Source organism: Phalaenopsis equestris, unplaced genomic scaffold (assembly GCF_001263595.1).
Source record: "Phalaenopsis equestris unplaced genomic scaffold, ASM126359v1 Scaffold000002, whole genome shotgun sequence".
Taxonomy (NCBI): Eukaryota; Viridiplantae; Streptophyta; class Magnoliopsida; order Asparagales; family Orchidaceae; genus Phalaenopsis; species Phalaenopsis equestris.
In genome coordinates, this window is record NW_018164444.1 from 39584679 (window position 1) to 39608677 (window position 23999).

Here is a 23999-nt window from a genome sequence, read left to right on the forward strand (position 1 = left end):
GGGTGTCCTTTCTAGCTAAAGTCGACGTTCTGGACGGGTCGGCGAGGTCCGTTTCGTCATCCGGGGTCGTCCGAATGAGTTTGCTGACGGGCGAGTCAATTCAAGTCACAGTCGTATGTGGTGCAATGAGTACGCAAAATGCAGCGTTATCAAGCGTTCGGGTCACAAAGGGGTTCCCTAGGGGCTGCTCCTATTAATGTAGAAACTCAACTCGAGTTTCATGTGTCGGTCCTGATCAACTCAGCAGAACGTCGAGGACTCGGGACCGCCCATGCGAAACTCGAAGGAGTGACGAGGTGGCTCGAATTTTCTAAATGGTGTGGGTTCCGTACTAGTCTTCTAAGAGAGTCGAACAGGGGAAGCCTAAAGCTAGACCCTAGGCTCTAAGGAGAGACAAAAAAGAGACCTCATCCAGAAATGAGGTCAACAAGCCCTAAGGGCTAAATCTATTAAAATAAGAAAGATACATAAAATGTTGTATGAGAGGGCTCAATAGAGGCACCCTACCCATACAATACAACATACACAAACTCCACAAAAGAGAAAAGATACAGGGAAACAAAAAAAAAGAAAGATACCAAAATCGCAAAAAAGTAGCTAGGGACGAGTCATTTTAGTCCTGTCTCTGCCTCTAGTTTACATATTTACCACCCAATTCTTATATATTGCAAACACTGATAATCCATGTCGTCGTTCCGCTCTGTTAGGGTTCGGCCCCATGGCGAACCCTAGTGTCTCGCGGTTTCGGGATATACTCGCGTCGCGTAGTCTCGCGTCGTCTCGCGTTTGCTTTCGCATCTCGTGTGCTGTCGCAGCTCGTAGGGCGGCAAAGCCGCTCGACAGCCTGCTTCTCGTCTGTGACAGAGCCGCTCGACAACCTGCGTCTTGTCAGCGATGGAGTCGCTCGATTGTCTGCTCGGCTCTGCCTCTGACGTCTGCGACACTGCCACTCGACACCCCTATTTGTGCAGCTTCTCACTGTGTTGCAGGTTGACACTGGTTGCGGTAATGACCTCAGGGATTTCCTACGTCGCCGCCCTCGCCGGTGTAACCCCGCCAAACCCTCCTATGCTACAGTGGTTCACAAACACAACTTCCCTTTTCACCTCGCAGATAGTGCGGTATTCGCACAGATTTATCATGATTCTGTTGAAGGAAATGACGATTGCAATCTCATCGAAAAAGTAGAGAAAAATGCGAGCAAACCGACAATTTTCTCTTTGACGCTGAAATTTCAACTAGTGTGGGAAAATATAAATTTACACTAGTTGAAAAGTTCCAATTTAGTTACCTTAAGATGGAGATCATCATGAAGTTTTTTTAAGATTTCAAACTGGTTGGGGATTGACAGGTGAGTGATTTCAACAGAAATCATGTTATGATACAACTGAGCACATAAGATGATTACACGAGGATTTTCTCAAAAAATTCATCACAATTGAGAGAAAACATATGAAATTGCTCAAATGAACCCCTAATTTTAATCCCAGTCAAGACCCCCCAATTGCACTTATCTGGTTCTCATTACCTGAACTCAAGCTTCATTTCTTTAACCTACATATCTTATATGCTTATATGCAATTGTATGCAATTGAGACTATCTTTGGAAAACCTTTGCAGGTAGACTTACCTACAGTTCATTTTTCAAGGCCCTCTATTGCAAGGATTTTGATTGAATGAGATAAACATTACCAGATATAAAAGAAGTTTGACTTGGATCTGCTCTCAATAGTTATTGGCAAAAAATTATTATGGAACAAAAATCATACTACTGCAAGCACTGCAAGATGTTTGGACACCAAGATGTTTGGACACCCGTGGACACCCGTAGGAGAAATGTTTCAGATTGCACCCACAGTTGAGAACTAATAGTCAAAAGCAGGAACACACTATTAATGCACCTCATGTGCCTGTACACGTTCACAACAAACCTGATGACAGCCAACCTGAGGAGGGAATTACCACAAGACACGAGTTGGTATCTGCCCCTGACATCCCTTCTCCTAACCGTACTACAATGGATAATGTTCGAAATGAAAATCAGGATAGTTTCGCAGCTCCTATTCAGAAAATCCTATTCAGGAAGCATCAGGTGCAGAGGTAGCAATTCACACTTCACATACATTGGAACCCATTGGAACCTATCGAGGTGGCAACGATTGTCTTTCCTTCTACTGCCGTTCATCAAATCAAAAAGAGGATCACATGAGTCAGTCTTCAGATGAAGATTGTCAGGTTTACACTTCTCGGCGGAAGAAGAGGACTGGGAGCACACTCCAACTTGAAATTTTAATGGATGGCACTTTGGTGACTTCTGACAATGACACGATTCTTCAAAGTTTGTTATCTGTTTCTGCTCCTAAGACTAGAGGTGACAATTCACACTTCACATACACTGGAACCTATCGCTGTAGCAACAACTGTCTTTCCTTCTACTGCGGTTCTAATATTTAATCAGACCGATGATCACATAAGCCAATCTTCTCATGAAGAATGACAGGTTTACACTTCTCGATAAAAGAAAAAGGCTGTGGGCACACTCCAACTTGAAAACTTAATGGATGATACTTTGGTTACTCTGGGCAATGACACGCACTTCAAAGTTTATTATTTGGCTCCACTCCTAAAACTAGAGGAAGAGATATGACTAAACTGGCTCGTCCTTAGCTACTTGTTTTCTGCAAATTTTAATTTTTTGAGTTTTATCTGTATCTTTTAGTTGAGATATTACTATACTTGTATTTCTATCCTTGGTATCTTATGGGTAGGGTGCCTCTATTGGGCCCTCTCATACAACCTTCGTGTATCTTCACAATTTTGAGGATATTATATGAGCCTCCAACCACCCTCATGTGCCTAACTATTCATGGACCGCCCTAACTACCGACAAACTGGCCAGAGGGGGATTCAAACCAGTGACCAGAGGAGACTTAAGACCTCCAAAGAGGTTGCTCCACCAACTAGTCACGGTTGGCGGCACACACACGCACGGACACACGCACACACACACACACACACACACACACATATTTTAGTAGATAATTAGGATGAGAAAAACCCCCTCCCCTTGGGCGACAACCCTAAACCAGGTCCATGGTTGGGCCACCCCATGCACTCCTTAGTTGAATAGGTTTATTCCAAGGTCGCATGTCCGCCCGGTTTAGCTCAAGAGCTTCACTTTTGTCTCGCGGGGTTGAGGGAGCTTTGAAATCGTTCGTCAAAGCTTCCATCTTCCCATTGTCGGTGATGGAGCTGTTGTAACCTCTCGGGGCTGAAGACTCTTTAACTGTGGCCTTAAAAGCTCCTGGATTCCACTGACGATTGCATTGTCTTCCAAGACACCTAAGGAGCCTTCCCCATTTGCAAGCAGTTGTTCATATCAATTCAATCTTCTGGGAACTCACCATTGAACTAAATTTGATCTACGTGTCACGTTTATACTGCTGAATCCTTCCAAAGTAACCAAAGAATGACTCGACCTGATTTAAAGTGAGGGTAGCTTGAATCTCCCTAAATGTTGATAGCCATGGAGGTAAGCTATCAAGTACATATTTGATGAAACTCTCTCTATACGGGTTGCTCTACTTTTAAAATCGGCGCCTCAGTCTTATCATCCTCTATCATCACCAAAATCGATCACACCGACGTCTCTCTGCTGACGAGAGACCCATGACCTTGTGCTCTGCCGAAGGCAGAAGGACGATGCACTTACCATCCTTGGTAGAGTACGTATTTTCGAACCCATTGTGCTGAGTCCTACTGTCAAATTGCCACAATTTTCTCAAAAGAAGGTTACATGCATCTATAGGCTACTCATCACACATCACACCATATTTAATCTTGCAGCTGCTTCTAATTGAAAACTCCACTAGACTCTTTCTGTCAATGCTAAATATTTTCTTATATTTCAACCACTTCAAAGAATGAGGTTGGGAATGACTCTGAGTCAGGAGATTCAATTTCTTCACCATCTGCTTGGACTCCATATTTTTGTTGCTCTCTCTATCAATGATGAGACTACATACATTTTCTTTCATAGTGTAACAGGTGTAGAATATATTGTGTCGAAGCCACTGTGACTCTCTTGTATCCCTGGTATGTAGGATAAGTTAAATCACAAGTATTTCGCTCTCATCTGGTGGAAGATGGTACTCTTCTTGTTCTTCAGCTGTCTCTTCATCGCTAACCTCCTCGACCACCCCCTGCTTAGTAAAGGACGCAAATCAACTCGTCGGGCAACTGGAGGCGATGTGCACAAACTCATGACATCTGAAGCATTGTCGGGCTGAGAGAGTAACCAGCGTGTTACTATTCTCAGGCTTTTTCTCACTATGAGTGGTCGTGCTCTTATTCCGACTAATTTTCTTAACTCTTTGAGGCATGCTACTGCTGATGTCCCTTACTGCGGGTGGCTATCTGAATGGTGGTGTTTGTCTGCTCTATTTCTACTTCCTTTCAACTTTCAATGCTAAGGTTTGACATCTCTTAATGACCAATAAGGTTGCAGTTGCACAACCTTGTTGATAGTGGGTTTCAAGCCCCATAGATATCGGGCTATAAAATGTTTCTTTGGCTCTACTAACTCACATTTCTTCTGTAGCTTGTCAAATTGTGTCATGAATTGCTCCACTGACCTGTCTCTCTATTATAGGTTATGCAGTCTCAAAAACATATCTTGGCGATGATGATGAGGTAAGTATTTTCTTTGCATATCATCTATCATCTTCTCCCATCTAGTAATTTTTCCACTTCTCTCCTTTGTCACTGCAAATTTTTCCACTTCTCGCCTTTGCCATTGCAAATTTTTCTACTACAAAGATGCGCTCTTGTTCAATTTAATGGTCGTGAGCTTTACCCTCTTGCCTTATGGTACCTTTTTGTACTCAAATATTCTTTCAACTGACCTCAATCATTCGATAAAATCATCTGAATCCATATCTCCATTAAATTGTAGATTCACCTCTATTCTGAAATTTCTATGTCCTCCATACGTTGCTTCCTATCCCAATATTCTCTGATAATGAATTTCGAAGCGTCATGGTTGGTCCTCCTAACCACTGAAGTCCTCCTCATGGAAGGGGCTCCAATTCTATTATTTTTCTCCTCTTCGACTCTCTATAACATGATTGAGGGTAATCTCCCCCGGTTTCATCGTCAACTTTGTAAGTTGTTGCTGAAGTCGACTGATCTCATGTTGTATCTCTTCCCGAGCAAGTTTCTACATGTGTCTCTTTGGTGGCATAACTATAGTTTAAGTTTGTGGAATTGGAAGAGCGTGTTTGAGGGTTGTAAAGAAAATTTTTAGAGTGCAGATGGTTTGTGTATTACAGATGCTAGGAAATTTTAGTATACAATTAGCTAGTTTTGATATCAATTGATACCAAAGTTAACCCAAACAACGAGAAGCAAGCAAATATTATTGTTGAAAGAGCCAATAGGCTATTACTACCCATACACGGAAGAGGGAAATAACAATAACACAACATTCAACTCACTAGGGCTGTATTCCCCTACGGCGATCGGTTATGTGGCCTGGAAAGTGGGCTATGGTGGGATGGTGGAGGGTGAGTAGGAAGGCTGAACGGTGGAGAGTAGGCTAGGTGGAGTGGTAAGAAGGTTGGGAGGTTTAATGGGAGCTGATGGATGGCTTGTGGCGGGTTGCCTACAATGGACGGTAGCAGGTGGCAGGGTGGTTGCAGTATGAAGCTTGGATGGTGGGGAATAGGCTGCAGCGAGAAGGCAGCAGTTAGCAAGGGTGACAGCGGCAGGGATGTGGAGGGTTTGCGGCTAAAGATGGAGGTGGACATTAGGAGGGCTGGTTGGAGGCAAGGGAAGGTAGTAGGCAGCAGGGAAGGTGGTCGCGGTTGCAGGAGACAACAAGGAGAGTTGTCTTGGAATCCCGGCAGCGAGAGGAGGAGATGATGACAGCGGAGGGGGGGTTGCTCATGGAAGGTGGCAACAAGCAGGCAAGGTGGAAAAGGGGAGGAATAGTGTGGAGATAATCACTACCTTGGAGCAGGATACAACCGAAACACCACCTGTCCTCCGAGACATCCCTAAAAAGGGGAAAGATTTCGACGACAAATATTTAAAGCCAAAAATTGAACCCTAATCACATAAAATAACATATATATAGTAGTAGATAACTAGAAATGGAAAGACCCCTCACTTTTGGTAGCAATCTTCAACCAAGTAAAGGGTTGGTCGGCCCCTGCACTCTCTAACTGGACTGGTTCAACCCAAGAGTCCCGCCTTAGGCCGGTTCGGCCCAGGAGCCCCGCGTCACAGTACTGTAGATTGAGGAAGTGCCAGATATTTGAGAATCTAGATCTGTAAGATCTGTATTTACACAATAGACTAAGATAGGATTTTTGCTATATAGATTTTTTTCATTTAGGACATGCCGTAGCTAAATGTCATTCTTCATTACAAGCATAACGTGAAACTTTATGACAATAGGTCTTTTTAGGATTATATTTTCCAGCATGTTTTTCTTTACCAAGATAAAGCTTTTTAGCAGCTGTTTTCTTAAGATAATGGGTGTTGAAAGCAAGAAGAGTGGCTTGATTACAGAAACAAGAGTGCGACTTGTTAGAATTCTCAATTGAAGTAGGGTATAGTGATTAAGGGATCTTTTAGCGGCCCCCTTGTTTTGGAACTGTAGGTTTTTCCATCAATTGTCATACCCGATGAGAAGATGGCTTCTTGTGAATTTTCCATCTTAAAATGTTGTAGTTCTAGATTTTTCTAGGAGATGAGTGAAGTGAGGGAAGTTTTTAAGTTCTTGTTTTTGGGAAGCTGCAATAAAACCTAAACTATTCCTACGAAATAATTACATAGGGTTCCACCATTTAACTAAGGAAATATTCTTGTTGTGCTCTACCATATTGGATTCCTTTTTACTCCTACTAGTACCTAAGTTCTTAACCTTCTCTGTAAGTGATGTCTTTCAGTTACCTACCAACTATGAAGTGATTAACATCTATGCTATTATATACTGGATACATTTTCAAGTGAATAACAATTCTATTTTAGATTCATTATTATAGAATGATATTTTTTTATTCTCCAGTACATTATGTCATTGACATTTTAAGTTGTACCTTTTTGATTTTATATGGAGGTTGGCACTTGAAACATGCTGACTGACATGGGTAGTGTGCAGGTTACTTTTGTTGAAGCTTTAGATCAACTTATGCCTGGCTTTGATCCTGAGATTGGAAAGTTGGCTCAAAGAATCCTCATCAACCCCAGAAAAATTGATTTTCATACTGGAGTATTTGCTACGAAGGTTCTTTAATCCCTCATTTATATTTTCAGTTGTTTTATTACGCTTGAACCTAAGCTTGTTTGAGGTAATCAGCATACCGATCTCATATTTGTGTGTAGATCACTCCAGCTAAGAATGGCAAACCTGTTCAAATTGTACTCATAGATGCCAAAACGAAGGAACCTAAGGATATCTTGGAGGTGCGTTATTGTTAATGCTTTTGTTCTAATTTTAAATTGTGCTTAGCATTTTAATGTAGAAGAATTTATCATGGAAATATTATTTATTGAACCTTGAGGGTTGTTATTTGAAATTTATGGACTTGTGTCATAATTGATAACTTTGTACTTATAACAGTGTATTTGAGGTTTTATAACATTTTTCGGTACTTGGGTTTAGTGGAGGTGAAGCATGCATAATATATGGAGCTTTTTGTTTTTTGGTGATTCCATGTGGGCAAGTCCAAAATCTTTTTTGGATCAGCTTAAGAATTTTTATATCTGACAATATGGAATGTTATTCACATTTCATTATAATTAATTGATTCATATGCAGGGATGTTTCATTTTGTTTAATTCATCACTGCCATGTTTTGAGCATGATTGGTTTTGATATACTCATAAATTGTTAACTTTTGTGTTGGACATTAAGTAAAACAGTTGGATATACGATACATACTGTCTCGGATTACATGTGTGGCCATTCTCACATATATCTTTACAAATTTGTTGAAACTCTGTGATATGCATCATTAGAGGAAAATTTTGTTTTTTAAAGGCCTGCTACGTTGCTATATCAGGTGAGTGTTGAACCTTATAAAGGATGTACTTAGATACAACATTTGGGAATTATAATGATACCAAAAGGATCATGCTCTGATTTCCACTTAGTCCAACACCATAGCTATGCTATTATCAATTCTATCTAATTGAAGAAGCTTCAAATTACTTATTGCTTAATTCGTTATTTATGAACTGGGAAGTTCTGAACAATGTGGCTAGATCAACCTAAAGCATATTGCCTCAACTGCTATCCACTATAAGTTATCCTAGGGAAATAAATCAAGCTTATTTTCCAGTCCAGCCTGGCTATGGTGGCACACCCCAACCTTGAAAATAAACTAAAAATGGCAATACGCAACTTGAAATAGATAAAATTATTAATATAATTAAAGATATGAGCAACTCTTACTATTATATTAGGCGGTAACCTTTCATACTTTCTGAAGCCTCACACTTGATTAATGATCAAGTCGTGATAGGTGAAGAGCCTGCTCATCCATAGCAGAGATGTCATTCATTTGATGAACTGCCTTGCATGACTTAAAAATTAAATATTTATAGATACTCGGAATAACAAATGTTGAAGAACCTACTAACAAATTGTTAAAAATTAACAATTGATAACAAACTACTAATTAACTAATAACATATTTAACAATATGCTAATAAATTGCTTGATAAATTGATGACAAATTCAATGATTTTACCAAAGCATTCCTAATAAAAATAAAATTCTACGGACATAAAATAGCTTCATTACTCATACTTTATTGTACTTACGCACACAAGGCACTAATAACAGTGAAGGGTAAAACAACAAATTTGTGTGAAAAAATATGCAATTTTTTTCTTATTTTGCCAGATTTTTTTCTTCCTTCGTTTTTCTTCTCTTTGTTTTTCTTTTTCTCTTCTGTTTTCTATTTTTTTTCTGTTTTTATAAGTTTGTGTTTGTTGACATAGAGAGACAGAGGGTGAGAAAGAGGATTTTGAAGATGATGAGAATGATGAGGTTAGAGAGAGACAAAAAGAAAGAATAAGGAGGGAGAATTAGAGAGAGTATGATTGGAAAAGAAGAGTGGATGGTGTAGAGAGAGATTGAGGTAGAGATTAAGATCTAGAGAGAAACAGAGGGTGATAGAGAAAGAGGGGTGCTACTTCCATGGAGTTGGTGGCTGAAGTTGTTTGTCGGTGTTAGTAGATGAAGCTAGTGTGTTGAAGAGTTGTCAGCGGTGTGGAACACTTGATGGCTATTTTTTAGTAGAGATTTAATAGGATTTAAGCATTAATTGACTTTGTCCTGTCAAAACGCAAGCACAAGTTTAAATCCCTCATAATTTTATATCTCACCTCATCTTTGTTTCAACTTAAATCCCATATTCAGTATATTTGGGCATTGAGTTGTTTTAACTTAAGGCACATGCCTTGTCAACTTCTTCTTTTTCACATGTGGTTGGCCCCATCAATGTCTTTGATGGCGAGCTCCCATAGCAAATTCTTCATTTTTGTGTTGATGAGGGTTTGTGGGTTGGAGTGAAAGGTGGAGAAGATGAGAGAGCGACGTGGAGGATTGATGAAAGAGACGAGGTAAACTATTGAGAGAGGGGTCTTGTGAGATCATGTGATTGTCATCATGCATGCAATCCAGAGTGAACAGGTGATAGAAGAGGGAGTTGGAGTCATGTGTATGAATGGGGGAAAGATGAGCCTGGTCTCGTGTGATAGGTGTGTAAATTGGTTCAAAAACTTTGAGATGAGGAGCTCGTGCAAGTCATTGGAGAGGTTGTTGTTCATTTGATTCAGGGAGAAGGGAAAGGGCTAAGTGAAGGGTGCATTGTGTGTGGGAAACTGACAAATGAATGTATAAGTAGGTTTGAGGATTTTCTTTATGTAGAAGATTCACATGGGTTTTGCAGTATGAGGATGACATTACAATAGGTGCATGTGTGGCTCATAATGAGGGATGGGCGGATGACTGAGGGAATATATGATAGGAAAAATTTAAAATTTTTTTTGTGATGACTCGGGTGAGAATTTATTACTTGCGTCCATAGGATTTTTGTTATTGTCTCATGCATGTATTTAATCTCCTCAATTTTCTCATTTTGTGATTTGCCCATATTGGTGTCCTTTTTAGGTTTTTTTTTTTGTGTTATGGGTATGTTGGAGTAGTTAGTTTAATGAAGTGGGTGATGATTTAGCGATTTTGATTTATATAATGCATTTGAATCCCATTGCATGAAGCCGCATCGATACCCTATCATTTTGGTCGGGTTCGATTGAATCAAGTCATGGACTACATGCAGAGGTGAATAATGAGAAATAAATGCTGACAAACTAACAAACTATAATGATTAACAATTTGCTAACAAACTGAAAAGCCACTAAACTAGAAAAACATTGCTAATAAATTTTTAATACTTTTAATGGCGATGATTAGACTAATCCTTATAAAATTTTGAAATATAAAGAACATAAAATGACTAATATCCTGATAAAATAAAATTTTAAATTTTTTGCTCACATCATATTGTTATAGATGTCACAATCCGACCTGGTGAGCTTGAAATTATCAAGGTGAGAACTGACGGTTGGACGGAGGAAACTTATCTAACAGTTTTATTTTATTAAAAAAATAAAATCCAGAACACAAAATAGCATTTTGATTCATAAAACTTAAATTTGCAATAGATTGTTCATATTTAAACTTTTACATTTACATTTATATAAAAATAAACTAAACTGCAATACCTAACCGCTTGCACTACTATAGCTTATTTTTCCGTAAAAACATTAACTATGGTTTAAGTTAAAACTACTCAGTAGGTAAATGTTTCTAAATTACAATAATTTTTTATTTTTATTATTTTTTTAAAGTGTGGTAATAGTAAAAACTATGCAGTGAAAGAGAGCAGTAAATAAAATAAAATTCATTTCTTTTTATTGATTTAGTTTACACTTTTTATAATGAAAAGTTACCGTTTAAACATATACTTTATAAAAATTTGTGTTTAACCTTTTCCAACCCACCATAAAAGTAGACAACCTTTTTCATTTCTATTTTCATTTTCATTTCCATTTCCATTTCGAGCACATGCACAATACATTCCCTGCTAGTACTATCGAAGGGTGACTCCCATATGCATGCAAAAATCATATTTTATTCTATTTTTTTTTTATTTTGCATTTTACATTTAAAAGTAAACATGGACTTTTGCATTTTAAAAATAAAAGCTTAGAAACAGTAAAAACATGCGTAAATAAATATAACTATTGTAAAATAAAAAAACATATTACTCACCTTAACCGAGTCGTTTGCTATCCTTTTCCTCAGGCCAATCTAGTTCATAGGTACAACTATATTAACAATTTAAATGAAATCAACAATTAATTTTTTTTTATAATTACGTTAAAATTTTATATTTATTTATGATATTATTTATTATTATTATTATAATAGATGTTATAGGTTTTGCATCTTGCTCAACGACCATGTCTTCTATAAATTGCTAAGTTGGACTTTGCATTGATATTTCCTCTTCTGGTTTCTTTTGTAAAATTTTTGGTCTGATTTCCATAACTATTAGAATTAGTAAATTTTAATTTTAAAATCAGCAGAGGTTGTCTTGTATCAAAATTCCTATATTTACCTTAAAAACATTGATATATGATTTCAGATGCTTAAGCAGACCTAAGGTAGCTAATGCAAATTTTACGCTGCTCTTCATTTGTAAATATGTACAGGTAGATGCAGCTCTCATCGCAACTGGTAGAGCTCCATTTACCAATGGACTTGGCTTAGAAAATGTGAGTGCTTAAAGTTATTTTAAAATTTCTATGATTAACTCAAACAAAAGCTATTGAGATGAAATTGTTTCTGATCTTTTTCTTATTATTTACAGATAAATGTCACTACACAACGGGGATTTGTTCCAGTTGACCAACACATGCAAGTTATCGATGCAAATGGCAATCCTGTTAGTCTTCATTTTCCATTTTGAGCTTAATTTGAATAATTCATTTTGTTATTTTGTAGTTTGAGTTATTTGGCTATATATCTATATCAATGAGAAGTTGCAATTCCTAATTTCTTGCCCAAAATAATGAATATCTTTCATTTCTTGCTTCATAATTTATGAAGGTTCCTCATTTATACTGCATTGGTGATGCCAATGGTAAAATGATGCTTGCTCACGCTGCCAGTGCTCAGGGGATCTCAGGTTTGTTGATCCTTAAAATGTCAAGAAAAGCATCGTTATTCTTCTGTGTTCAGAAACATCTTACTTGATTGTGCATGCTTTTTGCTATGTAGTTATTGAAACTATTTGTGACAAGCCTAATGTGCTCAACCATTTAAGCATCCCTGCTGCCTGTTTTACCCATCCTGAGATCAGTATGGTTGGGCTCACTGAGGTAAGGCTAAATCTTCCACTTGAAGTGACATTTGCTTCATTATGAATGTGGTTTCATCCAGTAATATGTGCCTTAATTGAGACATCAGTTAATGGATATGCTTTTGCACTTTTGTATCTCACTATTGACTATATTGCTTTTCCTCCTTTCATTGTTTTTCTTAGTTGATAACATAATTGTATATGGCGACTTTATGTATCATTTTAAATTGATCTTTTATTTTTAAGCCCCACATCAATTCAATATGCTTACTTCTTTTTTCACAGAAATACAACGGGATCAATTATTATATGTTTTGTAACCATAGATTTTGATAGAAACCGTACATTACTATTATTATTTTTGAAAGCAATGCCCTTTGATTGATTTTAAAGTTGCCTAACAATACCGGCCTATTAAAACCGCTCAATTTCAGGCCACACGCATTACAAAAGGAAATGTAAGACAATCATATTGCATTGAAATGTAAATAACCATGTCAAATAAATAATTATTCATCGCTCAATATTCATAATTGCTACTTGGTCTGCCTAAATTCAATTTTGATTCAAACTAAAAAATTGGGCAATTAGGCCTGTCAATAAAGTACAATCCATTCGCTAAATTTTACATGAAGGCTAAAAAATAAATGAACTTTAGGAATTTCATCTTTTGATCTAAATCTATCGTAACTCCTTATTGTGGTTCATTCTGATGTACTTCTTTACATCTATTTTCTAGGAACTAACAAATTTACATGAGAACTCACATTCACATATCACAATATTGAAGATGGCTTAAAGGGCATAACTACATGACAAAAGTGTTCAAACTTTTTTATTTGCTATATTGAACAAACATGATCCAGTATTAATTGAGATGAGTTTGATTTGTTCATCAAGTGCATTGATTCATTTATAGCTCTAATTAATTAGGCCGGCTAGCTTGAACATTTTTGTAAATGCTTGATTTTTAGATGAACAAGCTAGAGCAACTTTTTGTTCGGATCATTAATGTTCATGAACAGTTTCGTTTATAGCTTGGAACAAGTTCCTTAAGAGGTTCGATGAAAGCCCAATATTTTCTTAAATCCTAACTTAAAGTATAACTAGAAATAAAATTTAATTTAAATAAAATATGATTAAAGTTTAATTCAAAATTAAATTATTCTTGTTCTATTACTAATTTTAAAAAATAAAAACAATTAAAAATTCAATTTAAAACACGAGATAAAGAAAATGAATAAAAACCTATGCATAGATTTTCTTGTGAAGATTCATTATTGTCAAACAAACCTATTAAAAATATCAATAAATAAATCTATATTTAGAAATATAAAATGTTATTTTAGTCATTATCATGCCATTCTCACTCAAATTTCATGAGAAGCTTTAAAGTTTTTAATGTTTTTTTTTCATTTAGTCTCACATTATAAGGGGATTTAGTCATTTGCTGTTTCAATGAGAAGAGAGAGCTAGTGGTCAAGCTCTTCATCCCTGTGTAATGTGGGCTGTTAGCCTTGGGGTTATTTTTTTTATTTTTTTTTTTAATTTTTGCTTAGCATATATGAGCGAGATGGTATGACTAAAATATTAAAACTTTGTTTTAAAGTTTTTTTAAATAAAAATTTTATTTCAAATCTTAGTAACATAATCTCGGCCTACTAGGCTTAATATGTTTGTCCCTAGGCTTAAGAGGCTCGACTTTTAATGAGCTACTCAATAAAGCTAAACAAGCTACTTGTTTAAAGCCATGATAATCATAAAATGAACCAAGCTCAAGTCAAATTTAAATTAAGCTTGAACTTGAATTAATTGAATTGAATTGAGGTTGAACACTATCTCAAATGTTCAATTCGAGCTCTATTCGAGCTTGAACGGATTTTTCTTAGGGTTGCAAATAAACCAAGTCAAGTCGAGCAACAGTTTAGAGCTCGTTTAAGATAAATAACTAGACAAAATCTAATTCTGAAATAATAAAGTGATCCAAATATTGTAAACACTTATCTTTCATTATTGATAACTTAAAGTAGAGATGCTCATGCAATCATTTTTTTTTTCATTATTTTGAGAATGTCATTATTTTTTATTTTTTAGATTTGTGAATATTATGAAAACAATATTGATATTGACAAAACATGAGATAACTAAAAATAATTAATGTTCATGTTTGGTTTATTTTTATCCTTATATTTTTTTAATATTATATTTCATAATGCCATTTTTTTTTTGGTAGAGAATAGTAAAAATTATACATTTTATATTAATAATTTATTAAATATAAAAACATATTCATGGTGCGTCGTGTTCTAATTTTTTGCAATTATATCTTATCTCTATTTTCATGTTATGTTCATACGTGCTTGTGCTTCATACATTATGACAATTAGGTTTTCAATGATTTGCACATTTTATAGGTTTTAGCTTCGGTTTTTGTAACTTATAATAAAATTAGGTGTTTGAATGGATTTTGTATTTTTTTGTGTTTTTAATGTGATTGTATATATTCTCTAAGATTTTTTATATGATTTTAATAGTCTGCACTTCTATAATTATAGTGCAGGAAAGTACAAACATGAAGCATGTATAGATATTATGTTAAGTTTGAAACTAAATTTGTATTTAGGTTTAGAACTTAATTTTTCTGAAGTTTCCATATTTTTTGAGCTTTGTTGATTTTTTGAGTGCCATTAAAAGCATCTAAAATAAGAAAAAATACAACCTACATTTTATAAAAGATGAATTTTGATTAAATTATAAATTCATAAAAATTAAAATGTTTTTACCTATTTTTAAATTTTCTTATTTTCATTTTCATTTATTCTCCCTTTTAAAGAATTTAAAAAAAATTCCTAATTAGTTGTCGAATTGGCATTATCGTATTAAAGGGTATAATTTGGACAATCAATATTTTATGGTGTATGATTGCACATACTTGGTACCTCGATATTAGGGTTGAGTTTGTTGTCAGGTCCCACAAAGGGGACAATGCATAAGTAATATGGAAGATCTGATTTTTAATCAGGTGGCCCCTATAAATTGTTGGGAACTTTGTATTTTATTCCTAGGTTTATTTAGTAATTTACTTTGAACCCTAGTAATTAGTAATTAAATTGAAATTGATGCCAATGATTGTATCCTATCTCGATCCCTAAACAACGACTATCCATTTCAAGTCTCTTTCATCTTTAGTTGTGATTTAGGTAATTTGGCAAAATAGAGTATGAGCTCGATCAACAATTAGACTAAGATAAGTTGATAGTTGCAAATGGGTGAGAATTCATGGTGTTTGCAACCTTGAACTACCAAATAACAAGGTAATATAGAGTGATTTAATGAACTCATTTAAATAGGGCTTAACTTGACAATTTGGATGTTGCCTGACTTTCATCTGGGTTTAGGTAAAGGGGATCTGAATGACACTGGTAGCTCCTATAGGAATGCTTCCCTGAACTTTTCAAAGTTAGGATTGAATCAATTAGTCTACTTGGTCGATTGAGCCAATTTAAGTAATTTGGTTTAATTGAGCTTATTGGGTTAGGTTAGGTTGGGTGAACGCTTGGCTATCTAATCTGGGTCCAATCTGTTCCTTAGGTGCAAAGAAGTGTTCTAGTATTGAGGATGAAACCAATTGTGTGTTTTAAAGCCTTAGTTGGTTAAATGGGTGAAGTCAGCTAGGGTCTTTCTATCTATACTACACCCATTTGGATGGCACCACACCCATTTGGATGGGTGAAGTCAGCTAGGGTCTTTCTGTCTATACCACACCCATTTGGATGGTACCATACCCATTTGGGATGGTACCACACCCATTTGAATGGTTTAAGGGACCACTGAGGATCTACAAGATGTTCATTGAATCAACGAATGTGGGTGGGGTGTAAGACCTAACTAAAGGGAGTCTAGGTCAGCGTCATCAGAAAGATTAATTGCGATTAAGTCGTAAGCAAAACATATTACTATAAATGACGGTTATATGAAACTGAGAAACTAAAACTCTGACGAGGTCTGAAATCAAAACATAACTCAAGTTTAAAGCTTGATTAGAACTCAAAATTATGGTCCTGTTTATTGCATCCATCCAAATATAAGCTATTTTTCATAGCCATATATTCTACCAACTAAAGTAGTTAATTGGAAAGATTTTGAGTGGGCCACAAAAAACATTTTGTCTAGTAATTTTTTTGCACTTAGGGGTCAAGGTTTGGTGGTCATGTTATGAGTAACACTAGCACATCAACCCCCATCCTCCAGACACAGCCCAACCCAGCATCTTCACCAATTTTGGGAATATTGATGATATGCTTGGTAATTGGTTTACAGTTTTGCCTCATACACTTGCGTCGCGCCCTTCTCCCTCAACATCTGGAATAATTTTGATGGGCTTCATGATGGGCTTGCAATGCACCTATGTTGAAGTTGTTGATTTTTTTAATCTACGTTATAATAGAATGCAAAGTAAACTTGAGAAGGTCTACATTTATTAAGTTTTATTTCTTTTAATAATGAATTTGAAAAAGCTTTATTTTAATGCCATGCCTGTGATCACTTGCAGCCTCAAGCTAGGGAGAAAGCTGAGAAAGAGGGATTTGAAGTCCTTGTTGCTAAGACAAGTTTCAAGGCGAACACAAAAGCTCTAGCTGAAAATGAAGGAGAAGGGCTGGCTAAGGTTATCTCATTTATCTTTTTGTGAAGTTTTATTCTATGTTTTACGTGAGACAGTACATGAAAATTTATTATGCTTATTTTTTGAAGAGCCGTGTAGGATCACTTTTGATTTTTTTTTATTTTATTGTGTTTATTTTTTTACTTGAATATTTGATATATTATAATATGTTTAGCTGTTTTTAAAAATACTTAAAATAACTTTTTAATGTTTTGAGCATTTTTAAAAACAAACTAATCTGCTTAAAAAAAATAAAATAACATGCAAAAGAAAAATCCCTAAACAAAAATGTTTTTAAACTAAAAGCAAAAATAAAAATTAGCCCAAACAAACCTATTGTTTTACCATGAGCCTATTTCATTCTCATTATCCAACCTTTTTTGTCCAATTAACTTTTGACTTTCTCCACCTATCCTTATGTTTAAAATGTATTAGTTAATCCTATTCCTGCGGATTTTAATCAAAGGCTAGATTAATAGCAAGAAATTCATTCAGTACTAATAAGATTGAAGTGTAGTGATAATAAGATAGTAATGCAACACCTGCAATACAATAAATATTGTTCACACTGGTCTTTCCTGTTGCACTATTTGCATACCATTTCAAATAAGTTGTGCCCTAGTTTCATTTTATATGAAGTGTTTCTTTTGTATTAAAACCGAAATTCTTATGATAGAAAAATAGTTAGAATCTTTCACTTTCACTCCTAAGAGAAGGCACGATACCATAACTAGTAGGAAAAATAGTGAAAACACAAAAGCAAACTTTCATTAATATTAAAATAGGGTTATAACATGACAAAAACGGGAAATAATGACATAAACGGCAAATAACAACACAAAATATAAAATGACAAAAACTAACTCCTCTCAAGTTTATTCCAAGGGTGATGGAGGCTGGCGAGGTGGGTCGGGATAGCTAGCGGGGGTGGTGGCAACGAGGGGAAAAATGCAGAATTGTAGGGACAACAAATATGAAGAGTCGTAGGTGACCGACGACAAGCGGAGGGGTGGCTGGAGCCTGGAAGGTGCTGGACAGCAAGGACAGCGGTAGTGGGGTGAGGAACAGCCGTTAGGAGTTTTGGGAAGGAGGCAGGTTGACTGGATAACAAGGTAAAGCTGCAGGTATGAGGTGGTTTAATCGCAGGAAATGAAAGAGGGGAGAGGTTGGCGGCTAAGGAGAGGGGAGGAGACGGATTGGGGAAGATGAAAGAAAAAGATACAACACCATTACAGAGTAGGATATAGTCGGAGCACCACCACCTCCTCAGATACAGCCCTAAAACAGGAAAAATGACTCCACACAAGAGATATAAAAACAAACACAGCAAGAACTGACTCCCTCACATATGAAGGACAATAATTTATAGACTCCTATTGGACAAAGGAAACTTCTACACAAAAGAAAGAGGTGGGAAGGCAAGAAAACTCCAAAAAGTATTTATAGACTCCTACTGGAGAAAGGAAACTTCTACACAGAAGAAAGAGTTGGGAAGGCAAGAAGAATCCAAGAAGTACTTCCTATATGCAGGAGGTCACCAAAGGAAGGAAGAAGAATGTTGGTTCGCGATCCAACTTCACAAATTCCTCCTGTCTTCGCAAACTTTTGTGGGTTCCGACCTTTGCAATGGTCTACGGCTCCCGTCTTCAGGACAGTTCGCGGGGCTTCTTGCCCCCATTTTTTTTAGCGCCCCACTTCAAGGGTGTTTTCAGCTCTTACGCCAGAGGCACTTTCCAGACTGCGTCAATCTCCCGATGTTGAGTGAGCTTCGACCTCATTCGTCGAAGCTTCCGATTCTTGTCTTTAATCCTGGTGGCACCTGGATCCCACTGTCGACTGCATTGTCCCTCAATGTCACGTGGAAGTCTATCCATTTTTTTGAGCACGTGCCCCTTTCTAGTCGTTCTCCTGAGCTGTGAACCATGCCTGTACCGTTGAATCTTCTCGAAGTAGCCCACGATAGGTTCAATCGGATGTGCAGTGTGAGCATCTTGTACTTTCCCATCCTGTGGTGGTGTGGTGTCGATCATGAGCCTCTGAAATAACGTCGGTCGTATCTGTGATGTATTTGGAGTACGTCTCTTAGTCCTCTCAATTGGTGTCATCACTAACACAGGTCCCACTGACGCTGCTCTGTTGGTGAGGTTTCATGTGATCTCAGGCTCCACCGAAGGGAGTAGAATTGCTTCCCATCCTTGGTGATGAATGTGTGTTCTTGCATTCATCGTGTTAAGTCCTCCAGTCAAACTGTCACGGTCTTCCCAATAAAGGTGGCATGCATCTATGGGAACCGCGTCATACCACACTTGGTTCTGTAGCTGACCTCCGATCGAAAACTCTACCAAGCATCTTTGGTTGATGCTGACGTGATTCTCCTCTTCAGCCACATCAGTGAATAAAGTTTGTAGTGCTTCTGAGTTGCAAGCCCCAATTTCTCTACCATCTGTATTGATGCCACGTTCCTTACTACTCTCAGTGTCGATGATGAGGTTGCATACGTTTCCTTTTACTGTGCAGCGAGTGTAGAATATGTTTTGACGAAGCCACTTCAGATTCTTCCTATCCTCGACTTGCAGCACTCATCGAATCACGAGCGCTTTTCCATTGTTTGGTGGGAGTTGATGCACATCACCCTATTGCTCAGCTTTCTCTTTGTCGCTCATCTCTTCCACAATGCCTTGATCTGTGAGCATAATTACCTTGCTCGTGGGACAGCTGGAGGCTATGTGGTCGTAGTCGTGGCATCGGTAGAACTTCCTAGAAAGTATCTTGTTGGAGGAGCTATCCTTCTTTTGTTTCTTCTTGTTTTGATCCGAAGTATTATTCGCTTGTTCGGGCTTGCCTACGTCGGTCATGGTAACTGTAGGTGACTTCCTGCCTGAAGGATGATTGTTGTCTGCTTTGCTTCTGCTATCATTGTACCTTCAATGTTAATTCTGGGCATCTCTTAATGTCCAATACGGTTGTCGTTGTACTCCATTGCTAATGACGGGCTTTAGACCCTCGAGGTGCATGGCGATCGTTTGTTTTTCTGGCTCTGTTAGCCCACACTTTAGCTTCAAGTGGTTGAATTAGGTTATGAACTCCTCAACTGAAAGATTCACTTGCTGCAAGTTGTGAATTTTTAGGAACATGTCCTAGTGACACTGTGGTAGGAGATACTTTTTCTCCATTGTCTTCTTCATCTTTTCCCACTTAATTATCTTCTCACTTCTCTTCTCTATTTTTGTAGATTTTTCCACCATAAGGAGGCATTTTTCTTTAGTTTAAGGGAAGCTAGCTTGACTCGTTTGTTCTCTGGTACATCTTTATATTCGAAAGTCCGTTCAACTGATTTTAGCTAGTCGATAATCTCATCGGGGTCCATACCTCCCTCAATTTCTGGGAGGTTCATCTTTATGCAGAAGTCCCGCTGACATCCATAAGGGGCCTCTTCTCTTGGCCTCCATTGATATTGGATACCAAAATGACGTGGTCGATATTCCTCGTCCCCGTCTTCCTCTCGACTTTCTCGATCACGGTGGAAGGTAATCTCTTCCTGGTTCCCGTCATCCAACTCGACTAGTATCAGTTGCCGACAATGAATTTCTCGTTGGATCTCTTCCCAAGTAGAGCTTGTTTATCTCTCTGCGGTGGCATGTTTAGGGGTTGGGGTTTGAACGGAAAAAAAAAATTGCGTGGATGTGGCTTGGGTGGGGCGGATGCTAGAAACCCTAGGATGGGACTAAGAGCGGGCTACCTCGATACCATATGATACTGAAACTAGTACGAAAAATAGTGAAAACATGAAAGAAAGCTATTATTAATATTAAAATTAGATTACAACATGACACAAACAAGAAATAACAGCACAAAACATAAAATGTCAAAAACTAACTCCTCTCAAGTTTATTCCAAGGGTGATGGAGGCCGGTGAGGTGGGTCTGGATGGCTAGCGGGTGTGGTGGCAGCGAGAGGAAAAATGCATAATTGTAGGGACAACAAATATGAAGGTTCGTAGTTGAACGACGACAGGCGGAGGGGTGGTTGGAAGGTGCTGGACAGCAAGTGCAGTGGTAGTGGGGTGAGGAATAATCGGTTGGGAGTGCTGGAAAGGAGAGAGGATGGCTGGATAACAAGGTAAATATGCAAATATGGGGCAGTTGAGTGCAGGAAATGAAAGAGGGGAGAAGTCGGCGGCTAAGGAGAGGGGAAGAGACGGATTGGGGAAGATGAAAGAAGAGGATACACCACCATTTCGGAGTAGGATTCAGTCGAAGCACTACTACTTCCTCGAATACAACCCTAAAATAGGGAAAAAGACTCCACACAAGAGATCTAAAAACAAACACAACAATAACTGACTCCCCACATATGGAGGACAACAATTTATAGACTCTTACTAGACAAAGGAAACTTCTGCATAAAAGGAAGGGGTGGGAAGTCAAAAAGAATCCAAAAAGTATTTATAGACTCCTACTGGACAAATGAAACTTCTACACAAAAGAAAGAGGTGGGAAGACAAGAAGAATCCAAAAAGTATTTATAGACTCTTAATGGACAAAGGAAACTTCTACACAAAAGAAAGAGGTGGGAAAACAAGAAGAATCCAAAAAGTACTTCCTATATCCAGGAGGTCACCAAAGGAAGGAAGAAGGGCGTTGGTTCACGATCCGACTTCACGAATCCCTCCTGTTTTCGCAAACTTTTGCGGGTTCCGACCTTCGCAATGGTTCGCGGCTCCCGCCTTCACGACGGTTCGCGGGGCTTCTTGCCCCCACTATTTTTTAGAGCCCCACTTCAAGGGTGTTTTCAGCGCCTACACTAGAGGCGCTTTTCAAGGCTGCGTCAATCCCCCGGTGTTGAGGGAGCTTCAACCTCATTCGTTGAAGCTTTTGGTTCTTGTCTTTAATCTTGGTGGCACCTGGATCCCACTGTCGACTGCATTGTCCCTCAACGCCACGTGGAAGCCTGCCCATTTTTTGAGCACGTGCCCCTTTCTAGCTGTCCTGTACCGTTGAATCTTACCAAAGTAGCCCACGAGTGGTTCAATCGGATGTGCAATGTGAGCATCTTGAACTTTCCCATCCTGTGGTGGCGTTGGTGGTGTGATGTCAATCATGAGACCTCTGAAATAATTCGGGTATCTGTGTTGTATTTGAAGCGAATCTCTTAGTCCTCTCATTTGGTGCCATCACTAACACTGGTCCCACTGACACTGCTCTGTTGGTGAGGTTTCATGTGATCTCGGGCTCCACCGAAGGAAGTAGAATGATGTGCTTCCCATCCTTGGTGATGAATCTGTGTTCTTGCATCCATCGTGTTAAGTCTTTCACTCAAACTATCACGGTCTTCCCAACAAAAGGTGGCAGAGATCCATGAGAACCACGTCATACCACACTTGGTTCTGTAGCTAACCTCTGATCGAAAACTCTACCAAGCATTTTTGGTTGATGCTGACCTGATTCTCCTCTTCGGCCACGTCAGTGAATATGGTTTGTAATGCTTCTGAGTTGCAAGCCCCAATTTCTATACCATCTGTGTTGATGCCACGTTCCTTGCTGCTCTCACTATCGATGATGAGGTTGCATACATTTCCTTTTATTGTGCAGCGGGTGTAGAATATATTTTGATGAAGCCACTTCGGTTCCCTCTTATCCTCTGCTTGCAGGATTCATCGAATCACGAGCGCTTCTCCTTTGTTTGGTGGGAGTTGATGCACCTCACCCTATTGCTCAGCTTTCTCGTTGTCGCTCATCTCTTCCACAGTGCCTTGATCTGTGAGCATAATTGCTCGTGGGACAACTGCAGACTATGTGGTCGTAGTCGTGACATCGGTAGCACTTCCTGGCAAATAGCTTGTTGGAGGAGTTATCCTTTTATTTCTTCTTGTTTTGATCCGAAGTATTATTCCCTTGTTCGGGCTTGCTTGTGTCTCTCAGGGTACCTCTGTCGGTCATGGTAATTGTAGGTGACTCCCTGCTTGAATGATGATTGTTGTCTGCTTTACTTTTGTTATCTTTGTACCTTCAATGTTAATTCTAGACATCTCCCAATGTCCAATACAGTTGCATTTGTACTCCATTGCTAATGACAGACTTTAGACCCTCGAGGTGCATGGCAATCGTGTGCTTCTCTGGCTCCGTCAGCTCGCACTTCAGCTTCAAGTGGTTGAATTGGGCCGTGAACTCCTCAACTGAAAGATTCTGTTGCTGCAAGTTGTGGATTTTTAGGAACATGTCCTAGCGATACTGTAGTGGGAGGTACTTCTTCTACATTGTCTTCTTCATCTTTTCCCGCTTAGTTATCTTCTCACTTCCTTCTCATCTCCTCTACTTTTGTAGATTTTTCCACTGTAAGGAGGTATTTTTTTTTAGTTTAAGGGAAGCTAGCTTAACTCGTTTGTTCTTTGGTACATTTTTATACTCGAAAATTTATTCGACTGATTTCAGCTAGTCGTTAATCTCATTGGGGTTCATACCTCCCTTAGCATGGTTAGGGTGGGGATTGAACGGAAAAAAAATTACGTGGATGTGGCTTGGGTGTGGCGGATGCCAGAAACCCTAGGATGGGACTAAGGTCGTGCTAACTTGATACCAAATGTTACTGAAACTCGTACGAAAAATAGTAGAAACATGAAAGCAATCTATTATTAATATTAAAACAGGGTTACAACATGACATAAACGGGAAAGGACAAAACAAAATATAAAATGACACAAGCAAACTCCTCTCAAGTTTATTCTAATGGTGGAGGCCGGCGAGGTGGGTTGGGATGGCTAGCAGGGGTGGTGGCGGCAAGGGGGAAAGTGCAGAATTACAGGGACAACAAATATGGAGGTTTGTAGGTGATTGACGATAGGTGGAGGGGTGGTTGGAAGGTGCTGGACAGGAAGGGCATTTTGTAGTGGGTGA

The 23999-nt window shown here is 38.2% G+C and overlaps 1 protein-coding gene across 1 annotated transcript in view; it reads left to right on the top strand.

Moving 5' to 3' along the window:
- LOC110023460 (dihydrolipoyl dehydrogenase 2, chloroplastic-like) overlaps positions 1-23999 on the top strand; it is a 48917-nt gene that overhangs the window by 22814 nt on the left and 2104 nt on the right. Inside the window, exons 6-12 of the mRNA XM_020722898.1 lie at positions 7166-7291; positions 7390-7470; positions 11794-11856; positions 11952-12026; positions 12191-12269; positions 12362-12462; positions 16996-17109. Coding sequence (XP_020578557.1) covers positions 7166-7291; positions 7390-7470; positions 11794-11856; positions 11952-12026; positions 12191-12269; positions 12362-12462; positions 16996-17109 — 639 coding nt within the window. The remainder of the gene's footprint in view (positions 1-7165; positions 7292-7389; positions 7471-11793; positions 11857-11951; positions 12027-12190; positions 12270-12361; positions 12463-16995; positions 17110-23999) is intronic.